At 38.2% G+C, this 14,915-nt stretch overlaps 1 protein-coding gene across 3 annotated transcripts in view; it reads left to right on the top strand.

Annotated features, from left to right (window-relative positions):
• SHROOM1 (shroom family member 1) overlaps positions 1-14,188 on the top strand; it is a 42,145-nt gene extending 27,957 nt beyond the window's left edge. For all 3 annotated transcript variants that reach the window (XM_058166678.1, XM_058166676.1, XM_058166677.1), the window contains 6 exons: positions 61-2,814; positions 5,223-5,293; positions 7,860-8,426; positions 10,937-11,093; positions 12,394-12,666; positions 13,596-14,188. In XM_058166678.1, the coding sequence (XP_058022661.1) occupies positions 211-2,814; positions 5,223-5,293; positions 7,860-8,426; positions 10,937-11,093; positions 12,394-12,666; positions 13,596-13,850 (3,927 nt within the window). In that variant the 5' untranslated portion in view covers positions 61-210 and the 3' untranslated portion in view covers positions 13,851-14,188. The remainder of the gene's footprint in view (positions 1-60; positions 2,815-5,222; positions 5,294-7,859; positions 8,427-10,936; positions 11,094-12,393; positions 12,667-13,595) is intronic.
• Positions 14,189-14,915: the final 727 nt, after the last annotated feature.

Raw genomic sequence — 14,915 nt, 5'->3', positions numbered from 1 at the left:
TAGCTAGAAAAAGCAAACAGATGTACTAGTGGTGTTTTAATTCTTTTTTTTCTTTTCTAGCATCCATCTACTCTTCTCATGAAAGGTGAAGCTGACGGGTGAAACTTTCTCCAAAGAAATATGTTCCAATATGTGCATTCCTGGCAATAAGACCAGAGATCTCTTCAGATTACTTCTTTTCTGGAAGACCAGACTGATTCAAAGTATAAAATGTCTTCCTCTGACAACGAAGTGTCAAAATGGCACCCTGAAGATGTCAGAGAAATAGCTGAGCTCTTGTCACCATTGGTCTCACCTAACAATGTTCACATTTTATCTCCAGAGACCCCTCTTCCTGGCATAGACCAATATATGCACATTTCTGGAAAAACAGATTCTGCATACAGTTCTTTCTCAGGGAGCTCAAATCTTCCAGACGTCCCTATGTCATTAGGCTCTGGTGAACATGATTTGCTGCCTCTGAAGCAAATGCCATATATGGATTCAGGATATATAGGAAATATTTGTAATCCCAGTGCAAGGCATTCTGAGGATGGACAGATGTATGAAAATAAGATAGGGAGAAAAGGCAATTACCCTAGGCTGGACAGCCCTACATGTATCAAATCATATGGAAGCCAGCCAACCCCTGAGATGTTATACCAAACTGCATCACCATTGATCAGGCTCTCACCTCTGCTTTCTCATCCGCCATCCCCAACAGGTCAAGTAGATCACTATAAAATTAACCGAAATGTGGATGAAACTCATGCTGGAATTTGCTTTAGCCGTAATGTTCAAGGAGAAACCTACATGGAAGAGGGCAACCAAGGGCTTCCTTTGCACACCCTACCAAATTGCTGTAATGACTGTTGGCTCTCATTTTCTCAGAATGAAAGTCCAGTCACAGAAAAGGACGCCATTTGGTGTCCTACTAACCTGAATACTACAAAGAATAGTACTACCTCTTCCACCAAGCATTCTGTTCTTCAAGAAAAGTCAAAACTGGGCTCTTTGGCCAAGAAGTTGTTGACTGCTCAGAATGCAATTTATGCTTATAAAATTCCAGAGGCAACGAGGGCTAAGCCTTCTCTTTCACTGCAGACCAACCGCAAACCTGTTAATGATCCACTGGAGGACAAACAGTATTATGCCAGCAGTGTACACAAGCCACACTTTGGAGAAGCTGATTTGACAAGCAGGGCTCCAGTACCCAGGAAACAGGAGGGGCAGCTTTATGGGCTTCTGGACCTGTTCAGAGTTGATGATTATTCAGGTTTTGATCACAGTATATACAAGAGCAGTAAAAGTTTAAAATACGCTGACAGCTCTGTTCCTAATGAAGTTACACCGAGAATAATTAATACGTATGAAGATAAGGACAGCACTTTCTGTTCTGAGGAAGGAAACAACAGAAGCATTTCGCAGCAACCTTTAAAAATCCAGAACCTGCCATCTCAGTCTTTGGCTCCCACCGAAACATCTTATGGTAAGATTTATGAGACATCACGTTCAGGATCTTATTTCAACTATGATGCAGAGGAAGTTGCTTCTCAATTATTCAGCAGCCCTGGAAAAGCAGAGCAGAATACAACCAGCAGCACCAGCCTTTTAGCATTTCCTAAACAGGAGGAAATGCTCAAGCCTTTTGGTTTTCCCAGACTGCCCTTTTCAAAGGCTGAAAGTCAACCCCAGAATGACTCTGCCAATATCAAGATAAACAGAAAGACAACTCCTTTGCTTTATTATCTCTCTGGTGGGAGAAATTCCAGCCTTATGAATCATAAAAATCTGGATCAAGAACATGAAGACTTTTTGATGAAATCTCCACGGAACAATCATTCAGGCTTGGCTGAACCAGGAATAAGGCCAAAAGACAGTAACAGCCACGCGGATGATATTGTCAACAAGAATGAAGGTTCCTTGGATGAAAAGTTCAAGAATGACTACCGAGAAAAACTTAAATTTGCCCAACAGAAAGTCCTAAGAGAGACATCTTTTAAGAGGAAGGATTTACAGATGAGCTTGCCTGTTCGGCTAAAAGAGAAGCCGTCTTCAAGGCCATCTATTGAACATCTAAGATCATTTTCATTATCTAGTACAAATGAGGACTCCAAATCAATTCCTCCAACCAAGCCACAGGAAAATACCTATGCAGACTGGGAATCCAAAAAACCACAGACTCTTCGAATTGGAGCCAGGAAAAGGGCAACCAAAGAACAAAAGAAGATGTCTTATTCTGAACCTGATAAGCTCAATCAATTGGATGATCAGAAGGATCAAAATATATCATGGGGACAGAAAAAGGCAAGATCCCGGTCTGATGAAATTACCGGACAGGGGATAAGGATAATCAGAAGTAAAGCTCTGGAAAATCAAGGCAGAGCCATTTCAAAAGCTGAACTGAAGCAATTGCAACAGAATGCACTCCTAGAGTACATGGAACGAAAGATTGGGCAACAGCCTGCCGTGGCAAAGAACTGGTCACAGCAGACTTCACAACTCAGAATTCTGAGTTCAAAGAGGCTTCCAGAAGACAACAGTTCCAATCCTGATATCATTAGGAAGTCACAGAATATGTCCTTTCCTTTCCCTGCTTCTGGGAGAATTCATGAACCACCTTCTTCCTTCCCTACTTTAACCTGCACAACCACCACAACTGATAGATGTATTGTCAGATCACTGGAGTCTGACCTGTTGAATTCAAAAGCACAGCCTGCTATCAGTGAAGAAAGCTATAACAGCAAATATGTACCTGCTCAAAGTTTTCTTCACTCAGATTCTGTTTCTAGCAGAGTTCGAGAGAGATCCCAATCAGTTCCTTCTCCTGTTCAGGTAGTTATGAAGCTATTAATGCATAATTTACTTCTGGTGATAATTTGCTCTTTCCTTTAGTATACTTTAATACATATGAGTCTGAATGTGTAAAGGCAATATATTGAAGTGATCATTGAATGAAAAAAAATCAGGGAGGAAAGCATGACTTATGCTTCATTGTCACATTTATTTCCAGCATGTTCTTGAAGAATGAATGAATTTCATAGTCTGAAAAATTAACTCACTTGTACTGTAATTCCAATGATGTCAATTGAACTTCAGTATGTTTGAGCAGAAAGAAAGAGAAAATATCTGCACTACTTTCTCTTTCACTAAAATCACTGTGACTTAAACAGTAACTTGCTATAATATTTTTATTCTTCCTTTCCCAATACTTTAATATCATAAAGTAGTTAATAGATTACTGGTAGATTTTTCATGATAGGTTGTTTTTTTTAAAGAGCCAAATTTAGAAAGAATGAGAGACTAGATAATACCTTCCTCTTTATCTTATACATAGAATTGTTTTGGCTAAGATCTCCCATTTCATGTAAAATTCTGGTTTCTTATGTTCTATTTATTTATTATTTAAACAATGTGCATAATTATCAATAACTTTGTGGCTAATTTATACATTCTGCTTTTTGTATAGCACCTTACATTGCTTTCTGATTTTCTTTAATTCATATATTTGTTTGTGTGTCTGTAAATATGAACTAAAGAAAAACAGAAAGCAAAGTAACACTTTGGGTGAATTATAACACAGAGTTCAGGGAAGTTGCAGCTTTCCCCTTCATAGCAGTGACTTTCCCACTTCCCCAAGTATGTTTCTTCCTGCATAGTTACGAACGGTGGAAAAAAAATTCCATTGGTCATGTGTGTGCATGTGTACATGCATGCATGTGTGTATGTCAGAGAGAAAGAGAGAGAGCTGTTGATTGTAGCTGCACAACAACATATTTTATGGATGGAGAGGTGCTCAATCTGGATGGAGCAAGAAGGAATCAGTTATATAATATTCCAGTTTGAATTAGCTGTTCCGTAGAGAAACCACATCTTCTCTTGGCTTCTTTTTTAAGGATAACAGGCCTAGTGAGCCCATCCAAACCAGATCTAAGCACCTTTCCCTCTTTGGTCCCTGAATACAGGTAGTCCTTAACATACGATCACAACTGAGGCCAAAATTTCTATTGCTAAGATGTTTGGTGAGTTTTTCCCCACTTTACAACTTTTCTTGCCACAACTGTTAAGCGACTCACTGCAGTGGTTAAGTTAGTAACACAGCTGTCAAGTGAATTTGACTTCCACAATGACTTTGCTGATCAGAAGGTCACAAAAGGTGATCACTGCCACAGTCATAAATACATGCCAGTTGCCAACTGTCCAGATTTTGATCATGTGACCACGGGAATGTTGCAACAGTTATAAGTGTGTAAAACAGTCTTAACTCACTTTTTTCAGTGCCATTGTAACTTTGAATGGTCACTAAATGAATGGTTGTAAGATGAGGACTACCTGTAGCGAAGTTACATGATGCCATGTGATCACTATTTAGGAAATAAGTCTGGGATTATTCACTGGTAAGCTCCGGGAGTGTGAAGCAAATGTTTCATCTGCTTAGATTTTCTGTTTTTTATTGTGTGAGATGAATTTCTTGACCAGTCCCACTTCCAATCCCCTCCTAGGGATCCCTTCAGTACAAGTCAGCCAGCCTTTCCCCTTGTTATCATGCATTCTTATCAGTTGTAAAAATAATTTTTCTCAGTATTGCAGTTATTCATCAACACTGATGAATGGCAATTGTTTGGGAATGAGATGTCCGCAAGGAAACCACCAAAGTTAGAGAACACCCTCATTTCATCCCTGAGCCATAAATATTCTCATGCTCAAACTTTAGTCAACAAACTTTGGTTATATAAGATGTCTAATCTTTGAGGTCTTTCAATTGGCCCAAGAGACTAGTGACTCAGTGTAACCTGCTATATTTAGAAATTATGAAACAATCTGTGGTTTCTGTCTAGGGTTGGCATTTCTTGGGTGAATGTTATACCAGTGGCCAGTTTGACTCATAATGAGGGGTAAAATGCTTTGCAGAGTATTGAAATACCATGCAGGGCAAAACAGGTCCATAGTTAAGCCTATCTTGCCAATCAGCTGACCCGGTCTTCTCCTATTGGGTATACCACTAGGTCTGGTAGGTATCAAAGTCTTTGTTTCTGCCTTTGAACTGAAAACATGTCTATTTGGATTCTTAGCAATCTACATTCTTGAACCAGAGTCCCTATGTACAATACTTTGGCCTCAAACATCCTCATTTCCTGTTGCTAACGTGTTATTTTATATCAACACATTTAGATTAAAAGTAATAAAAAAAACCCAACCTTTGTAATGATGAAACTTTCTTACAGAATTTTTATTTTTTTTAGGATTACTATAGATCTACAGCTTTTTCAACCTCGTCATCTCAGGATCATGAATATTATGCTGCACACCACAGGTAAATGGGACCATATAATAAATCTGGCCAGTTGACGTCATTAGAATTTTCTTATGCAGAGATGAACATGATTTCCGACATGTGCTTTACATGCAGGGTGCAAGAAATTTCTTGCATTTTCATATGCATTTTCCCTCGCCCTAATCTTTCACTGTATCGTTCTACCAAAGATTCTTTTTCATACTTTTCATTAGTGCATCCTAATTAAATATACTTCTGTGGTTCTCTGAAAATCATTTGCTGCATTCTCTTCCAAAAGAAGCTTCCAGATCCTCTTCGCTTTGCCATCATTTAATACTTTTTAAAAAGTCTTTGTACTTTCCCATCCTGCTGTTGTTTAATTTTTAGTTTCTTCTTTTATTTTTTGCCTTTTCTTACATTTCCATTTTTTCTCTCTCCAGTGTTGACACTTGGCATTATCAAAAAGTGGTTTGTTCCACACAGAGAACCTCTTACCTCTCTTGTATGTTTCCCGCTTTCTTTCACCATAAGCAATCAAAACAATCCGTGTTTTCCCAGACTTATGCTTAAACTGTGTATTTCAAAAAGGACATTTTCCAAGTTGAGCCAATAGCAGAAAATGCCTTGAAAATTTTTTAAATTTATAACTTGCCATTTCATAGAAAATGCTCAGGGCAATTATATTAAATATATATTAAATATGTGATGATATATATATTAAGCAATCACATGATAATCTGATATAACTATCAGGTAAAAAAAGCTGATAAGTGTAGAGTTATTTTCCCAGTAGTGATCTATAGCATTTTTTAGAGTAATCCAATCATTGTTACACCAAAATAGCAGTAATGAAAACAGAAATTCTATCACTTCAACAGTGCCTGGGTGAGATTATGAAGTGTGTGTGAAGGAAAAAAATGGAAGGAATTATAGACATGAGCAATCAACAGGTGGCAGAGTTCATTTGTTACTTATAAATAGCAGCTCAGCCTAGGTTACCGAAAGCCTGAAAAGAAAAGATTTAAAACTATCCAAGATACTTTTTTTTTTAATGTACTCAATTATAAATGAGGGCTGAAGTTTCCTGTCACGGTTTCTGTACTTTAGCCCTAAGGATGGCATTAAAAATCCTTCTTGTAATCTGGGTGCTTTTTGTTTCCTTGCTCGTGACCTGCATTAGTGACCTTGTCAAAGGTGCTATAAATCATTAGGGGTTAATGGCTGATGAAGTTTCCAACTTACCTGGATAAAAAAAGAGGAGCATAACTATTATATTAAACCATGCGCAAACCAAACACTAATTTCCTTTTTTGCAACATCCGCCCCCATCCCCCTGCTTATTGTTAAAGGCAAGTATTAGTACAATGATTGCAGTCCAAGAATATTTGCCACTATCACTAAGCCTAAAGCTAAACCAAGAAATGTGTTTAAAATATTGAATGGGAACTAAAATACTTTTGTTGGATGAGTTCTTCTGACTTCAGCATTTCAGCAGTTTTTGAATATAATGTTTAAAATAATAAAGGAATTAAACATGTGAACTTGTTTACAAAATAAAGTAGTGTTTTGATAAGAAAAGGATTCAGTCTTGTCTCTGAAGCAACTCTGAAGCCTATTTCAGCTGTGAAACTGTCAGTAATAGTAACAAGGCATTTGAGATACACAGGTCCCATCAAGTACCTCCTATGCAGGCTCTGTGCTTGGATAATTGGTGTAAAAGAGTACTATTAAATTAATCCATACAAGTACCTCTTTAGATGAATTTTTAAAACTAACTTCTGGTGGTCTTTTTATTTTTATTTTTTTTGAGAAAAAATACTAATTCCAACAGGATGTGATTGAGATATGTGAGGCATTTATGGCACTTCGTATTATGTTCCAGCAGTGCTATTGTACAGAATTTTTGCACCCTTCAAAACTTCATGGTATTAAGTTTGGGTGGATGAGAAATCGAAAACAAGACTGTCCAAAGAAATATTTGACACTGTTTCCAAATTAATAACATCTGGGAAAAGATGTTTAATTTTTTAAAGTTATTATTATTATAGTATAAAATGTATATACTATTTGGTATGTAAGTAAGTGAGCTTATGGTAGAGTGCAGCTCTAAAACTTTTTTTTAAAAAAATGGAAAAATGACATCTAAAGAAGCCCGGGGATATAACCACAATATTTGGGTTTATACAATATCCTAAACCAAAATTAAACAAAATATATTGTGGCTTACTGTCACATGTAAACACATCCCATGCATTGGCTCGTAAGAAGTATAATTTTTAAAAAAAAGACTGTGTAGAACTGTATAAGGGCTGTAGTAGCTCAGGCTGGTAAGAAGCCTGTTATTAGAACACAGCAGCCTGCAATTACTGCAGGTTCAATCCCGGCCCAAGGTTGACTCAGCCTTCCATCCTTTATAAGGTAGGTAAAATGAGGACCCAGATTGTTGGGGGGGGGCAATAAGTTGACTTTGTAAATATACAAATAGAATGAGACTATTGCCTTATACACTGTAAACACATCCCATGCATTGGCTCGTAAGAAGTATAATTTAAAAAAAAAAGACTGTGTAGAACTGTATAATTCTGTATCTACTTTTTTGTTCTAGCTTCTCTGTGTCTAAGAAAGAAGATTCTGCAGACAGTGAAGAGGATAAGAAATCCTTAGAGAATTCACACAGTAAAGAAGTTGAATTGTCTTCGTTCTCCAAAGAAAACAGTAAGAATTCTCAGTTGAAGCAACAAATAAGTGAAAACTTGGAAGTGTTCAGTGATCCTGGGGGAACCCAGTGGCAGCACAGAGAGGAAGAAGATGCATCAGATCAGTCAGAAGAAAGAACAGACAATTGCACAACCCTGTTAGACAATGAAGGACCTCAACATTTGAGTCAACAATTTGCAAATTTAAAAGTTCCGCAAAATGAACAGGAGCATCAGTTTTCATTGCAAGATACAGCTTTATCCATAGCTCAGTCAAAATCTCAACAGGATCAAAAGTATGGCCATCTTGCAGTGGAGGTTATTGCGGAAGACAGCTCTCTGGTTGACATCCTCATGCCTCATCCCTCAAGAAAGACTGTCTATGATCTCATGGAAGGCCTTTTTCCTGTGAACAGTTCAGTGGTAGGGAGGACTCACAGAAGGAATGGGGGAAATCAATCTGCCCAAGCAAATGAGTAAGTTTAGGAAGCACATAACTTTAAATTGAATGTAAGGGTAGAGATAAATGTGTGCAGCACAATGGATGTTAACAGCTCTGTGGATTGTTTGTAACTGGAAAAAATACATTGGTGCATGAATATCATAGGCACAATCAGTGGAGAGCCATGTTAAATCTAATATGGCAAAAAAATCAGGAGTCTGGTAGCTAGCTTTTCCTGCTAACAAATTTGAGCATTTGTAATTCTTCAGGAGTTTTGTTTTTGTTTTTCCATGAACATCAGAGATACAGCATTTGTTAAAATATGTGACACTATCCTGAAGGAAAGACTGTAGTTCAGTAGCAGAGCACAAGTTTTGTGTGTGGAAGGTCTGAAATTCAGTCAAAGTAGAATATATTACATAGAGGAATAAATACTCTTATCTCGGATCAGATAGTTTGCAATGATGCTACAAGGAATTTTGGCAATTTTTTGACAGAAATATCTGGTGTTTATATAATCTTTTTCTTTCGTGTGCATGTAGGATCTAAGAGCCATGGTGGCACAGTGGTTAGAATGCAGTATTGCAGTCTAACTCTGCCCACTGTCAGGAGTTCGATCTTGACCAGCTCAAGATTGACTCAGCCTTCCATCCTTCCGAGGTTGGTAAAATGAGGACCCAGATTGTTGGGGGCAGTATGCTGACTGCTTAGAGAATTCTGTAAAGCACTGTGACATGGTATATAAGTCCAAGTGCTATTGCTATTGCCATCTGATGGAACTGCATGGTGCAGCAGGCAGCAAAATTATTGTTTCTTCCTTTATCGGATCTCCTCTTCCTCTCTTGCTGATAGTATCTTTTTCTGTGATATTACCTCCAACTTTGAAAATGCAACCTTATAGCACTGGCTTCAATCCCAAGAAAATTATTCTTTCAGAACTCTTCTCACTATAAACACCTATCAATTAGTGGGTATAATTGGATGTCACAATTGACTGGGTTCTTTTGGAACTGGAGGTATATTTAAGTTTTCAATGATGGCAATCCTTTGCCACAGACTAGGACTTCATCAAAGGTTCCAATCCTCCATCCATAGCCAACCATCTCCCTCATTCTCCTCTTGAGTCTTGAGTGAAGATACCATCTCTCTGGGATTTTGCTTCTCTTCCTCCAGTAAATTTTTTTAAATTTAAAATTATTTAAATTTAAATTTTTTTAAATTTAAAAGTTGTAAATGTTGTACCTTGATGAACGTATCTTTTCTTTTATGTACACTGAGAGCATATGCACCAAGACAAATTCCTTGTGTGTCCAATCACAGTTGGCCAATAAAATTCTATTCTATTCTATTCTAAATTGCATGTTAACTTTTCTTTTCCCCTTCTGACTCAGGAACCAGCAACTTCTCTGCACAGTCACTTCAACTGTACTCTCCAATTGTTGTCTCCAGCCACTCCCTTCTACAAGGGTCTTTGTAATTCACATTTTCTCTCCTTGTTCTCCCCTCATTTCTCCCCTACCCTTTCTCTCAAATTTTGGGTTACACCAGCAGCATGACCCCTTAAAGCTCTAGTCCCCAACACCTATTTACAAGGCTGGACCAATGAGACCGCTGTCTACATCTGCCCCACAACTATCGTGGACAGCAGCCAATTTAGCTCATCAGCCAGTTTAACTTTAAGACACGTCATGGCTAGAACTAAATTTCTTCTCCCCTTTTCTCCTTTTTTGCTGACTCACGCTAGCAAAATAGCAGCCATACCAGGCCACTAAAAACTATATATGCCACATTAGGAAAGCAAGTATCTCAATATTGTCCATGGCTTAACAATCAAAACGTATCTATGTTCAGTGGTGGGATTCAGCCAGTTTGCACCACTTGGGGAGAACCGGTTAACTTTGTGAGCAGTTTGGCAAACTGGTTGTTGGAAGAAATCATTAGGGATGAGAACCGGTTGTTAAGTTACTTGAAACCCACCACTGCCTATGTTGCACTGGGAAATACTGAAACAAGCATATACCATTCTGTCTCTGATACCCATAAAAACATTAGATAGGATCGTGGATGTGGTACATATTTTTAAGGATCAATTTAAGTGCTTGGAAGAAAAATGATCTAGAACCATGATGGCGAACCTATGGCACGCGGGCCACAGGTGGCACGCAGAGCCCTCTCTGATGGCACATGAGCCGGCCCCCCCAGTTCAGCTCTGCTGCACATGTGTGTGTGCCTCCCGCCAGCCAGCTGGTCTTTGGGTCTCTGCTGCGCATGCAGGGTTGCGGGGCGCATGCGTGGGGTGCATGTGCGTGGGCCTGCACACACAGGGGGGCCCTGCGGGGGGCATGTGGAGGGTACGCATTTTGGGGGTTCAGGTGTGCACATGCAAATCCACAAGCGCGTACACGGTCTTTGGGCACTCGGTCCAGAAAAGGTTAGCCATCCCTGGTCTAGAATAAACCATCTATTTGAACAATAACTTCTCTATTGGCTAATTGTTCATCACATGGTTTGGGTGATAATGTTGTAAGTGTTTAATTTTTGCAGCCAAAGAAGCAATGAGTGTGGAACAGATCCATATCATGGAACTGCAAATGAGTTTGGATACAGAGCGGAAGACGAGATGTTTCATATAAATGAAATGAATGAAAATAAAGAAAATAAAGAAAGTCTTCCTGATGTAGACAGAATCACAAGTAAGAAAGTAAGTAGCTGAATGGCACAACAACCTTTACATGTCTATTCACAGGAAAGTTCCCTTGAATTCAATAGAATTATTTTGTGGTAAAAGCATATTGTGTTGCTGGAAAAAAAATGAACAAAATCCTGCTGAAAATATATTTACTTAAAAGCAAAAATTATATGAGATGGCAATCCATTTTGTCAGAACATCAGGTGAGGAATTATGGACACTATAGGTCCACTTTTATAAGACCTTCCAAGAATTTCCAATGCTTCACCTGCCCAAACTATAAAATAATTTTCTTGTAACATTTCTTTCAGAAAAGAAAAAAATTAAATAGACACCCAATAGTTGCTGAGTGACAGAGAAAAACAGGACAAATGTTTTAAAGTAAAATGTTAGTTTATAACAGCCTTTCCAAACTGTGTGTCCTTCTGATTGGTTGGATCAAAATGCTAAGGATTCCTTGCCAATATTTCCAACATATTTCGAGGGCCAGATTGTAAAATCTTTCTTGGATTAGTTCATGACTCTGAATTGAATGAATTAAGTAACACAGGAAGCAACTTGGTGAATCAGACCAATGTAATACAAAGTGACTTGCACCAAACCATGACAAAAATGTTATTTGTAGATCTGTGACATTGAAGATAATGCTGATCCTTTTTAAACTTCATTGGTGCCATAGTTAACCTTGAGCTATTGCTCAGCCCAAAGTACTGAGCAATAGTACTTCAGTAGGGGTACTGAAAAACAAAAAGCTGAAATCTTCATGCTACCATTTTGATCTGGATCAGATCCAAAGTTACAAATAAAGAAGTCTTAGCTGGTACTAATAAATTACTAACGATGTTTAGCTCATTAAAGAAGAAATGACATTTTTTATACTATGCAAATAACAGCAGAATCTTTGATTGCAATAAAAATCCCACAAATTCTTACATCTGCTATGTCAAAAAAAATGCTATTCTACTCAAGGTATTTCCAAAATCCAGGTAGTTCCTAATTCATTGATTCTTTTAAAGATATCTTTCTTAAATTCAGTTCTGGCTCTGCCAGTCCTTCAAGGAAGTCTAGACGAGCAACCAAAACTATTAAGTGCTAACACTACCTTTATTTTGAGGTTACAGAAATAGAAGTTTGCAAGTCCTCTCTTTTTCCTTTTCCTTTCCACTAGGGATTGTCCCTTCTGGGTGCTTTTCATCTCGTGCTCCCTTATGTGGATTGAGATATCTTTTGTCTAATCCACAGCTCTTCCTCCTGTCTCCCAAGGTTATTCGCACAGCCTGTTATAGATTCCCAGCTGTTTTTCTTCTTGCAGAAGCAGCTTATTTTGAGCATCCAGTCGAAATTGCAGAGTCTTCAAGATGAGAAGGAACTTATCCAGTCTGAAGCTCTGGAACATGCTGCTCATGGGAAGGTGCTGGACTCTCTGGTGCGAGATCTATGTAAACCCAATGAGTTTGAGCGCTACCTGATGTTCATGGGTGATTTAGAGAAAGTTGTGAACTTGCTGCTGTGTCTCTCCACCCGCCTTGCCCGGATCCACAATGCTATGGGGAAAATGGATGAAAACACAGATGCTGAGGAAAAAGTGAGTGCCAGGAAAGATACTGTAGAGTTTTATATTGTTGTACCTCGAAAATTGAAGGGACGCGGTGGCTCAGGGGCTAGGATGTTGAGCTTGTCAATTGAAAGGTCGGCAGCTCAGCGGTTCAAATCCCTAGTGCTGCCGTGTAATGGGGTGAGCTCCCATTACTTGTCCCAGCTTCTACCAACCTAGCAGTTTGAAAGCACATTAAAAATGCAAGTAGAAAAATAGGGAACACCTTTGGTGGGAAGGTAACAGTGTTCCGTGTGCCTTTGGTGTTGAGTCATGCCGGCCACATGACCACGGAGACGTCTTCGGACAGCGCTGGCTCTTCGGCTTTGAAACGGAGATGAGCACCGCCCCCTAGAGTCGGCAACGACTAGCATGTATGTGTGAGGGGAACCTTTACCTTACCTCGTAAATACATCCTGGTACTTTTTTCCCAGTTGCCCAGGGAACTGAAGTGAAGCCTGTGTCTGTTGTTGATAGGTTGGGGACCCAAAGAAACTTTACACAGGGTTGGGATAGAAGATGGAACATGATGGGACATAAGTAGATCCTTTCTTCTTTTGTCATTATACCCTTTAAAATTACATTGTCTTCCATTTTTAAATCCAAATGAATAGAAAAAGAGATGGAACTGAACTAAAAAAACAACTGAAAGAACAATGTATTTTTTAAACTTTAAGTGGCAGCTGTCCACAACTGCTTTTCAGTATGGTGAAATATCTAATTTGGTCCCTTATGTGCTTGGATTCAGTCAAGCAAAAAAAGGAGTTAAATTTAAATTTATCTGCTACACATGGTGTCACTAATCACAAGATACAAGGGATTTTCAGAGGCATCTCAGAAGGAATCAGTAATTCTCACTTTATGTTATAATCCCATTATATTTTACCTATTAACCCTGTTTTGGTCATATTTGCCTTCAGGAATCCTTAAATGAGCGGTACCGACTTTTATCCAGGCAGCGGGAAGATGCAAAGGACTTGAAGGAGAACTTGGATCGCAGAGAAAGGGTGGTGTCAGGCATTCTTTCCAAATACATGTCTGAGAATCAGCTCCAGGACTACAAACACTTTATTCAAGAGAAGATAACTCTACTGATTGAACAAAAGGACCTTGAGGAACATGTTAAATTTCTTGAAGAGCAACTGGAGAGACTAGAGAAGAGTATTCTTCCTTAAAACCCTATTATTTGCTCTTGCTTTCCTAAATATCTATTAACAAAGCATCATTTACGATGTGAGCAATGGCACCTTTTGATTATTTCTAGCAAGCCATCACAAGATCCCATTGACAAAGGCTAAATTGGCTCAGGCATACAGTATATTCTTAGAAGAAAAAGACAAAGCCTTCACTGCAGATAGCACTTTTTAAAAAAAATAATAATCTTGAAATGACTGGTACAATGTGCATTGTCTTTTCATAAGGAATTAATGTGATCCTTTCTTCTTTATTGACTGCAGTCTGTTTTTTCAGACTGATTATAATAATAATAATTCCATAAATATATTTTATGTTATATTGAACGTTCATCATTGTCCATTCTTAATTTTTTAAAATCCCAAACATCATCAATATCTCTTCCATTGTTATTTATAGTTACTGCCAGGTATTATTTTAAAATCATGCGTTTTGTTCTTGAGGCCCTTTCAATAAAAAAAATATACCTTGGTTATGGAAATGCTAATCTAATTTACACTCTTACTGTCAGGAAATCAGTGTTTTAAGATTGTAGCATGGTCTGTAGAAGAAGCAAGGGCTGGTTCTCAAGCCGTGCTAGCCATTGCTGGCTTCATCATTCTTTATGGAGTAAGCTACCATTAGCCCAATGTCCTCAGGCTTAATTATAGTTCTAATAACCACATGCCTTTACTATAAAGGACAGTCCTTTATTTCAGAAAGCTGTTCACTATATTTATGTAATTGATTTATTCTTGTTGCTTTTCTCTTGAATTTTCCTTGGCAAAGAAAAATTATAAATGTGAACTTTTTTTTAATGAACCGCATTCAGATTCAGCTCTTCTCTAGGCTTGTCTTTATTTTTTCCAAGAAAATATGGTCACTGTAACTTTAGTTCAATTCGCACCAAATTATGGATTGGAATCTGTGAACACAGGTCATGTCTTATTTATCATGTATTATTTAACAGCATCAAAGATACAAAAAGTATAGAATAGCTATGAACCACGAAGAGTTCAGTAGCAATAGCAACAGCAACTTAGACTTATATACCGCTTCACGGTGCT

This window comes from Ahaetulla prasina, chromosome 2, assembly GCF_028640845.1.
Source record: "Ahaetulla prasina isolate Xishuangbanna chromosome 2, ASM2864084v1, whole genome shotgun sequence".
NCBI classification, from domain to species: Eukaryota; Metazoa; Chordata; class Lepidosauria; order Squamata; family Colubridae; genus Ahaetulla; species Ahaetulla prasina.
Note: the sequence above shows the minus strand (reverse complement) of the source record. Positions and strands in the feature narration are given on the sequence as shown.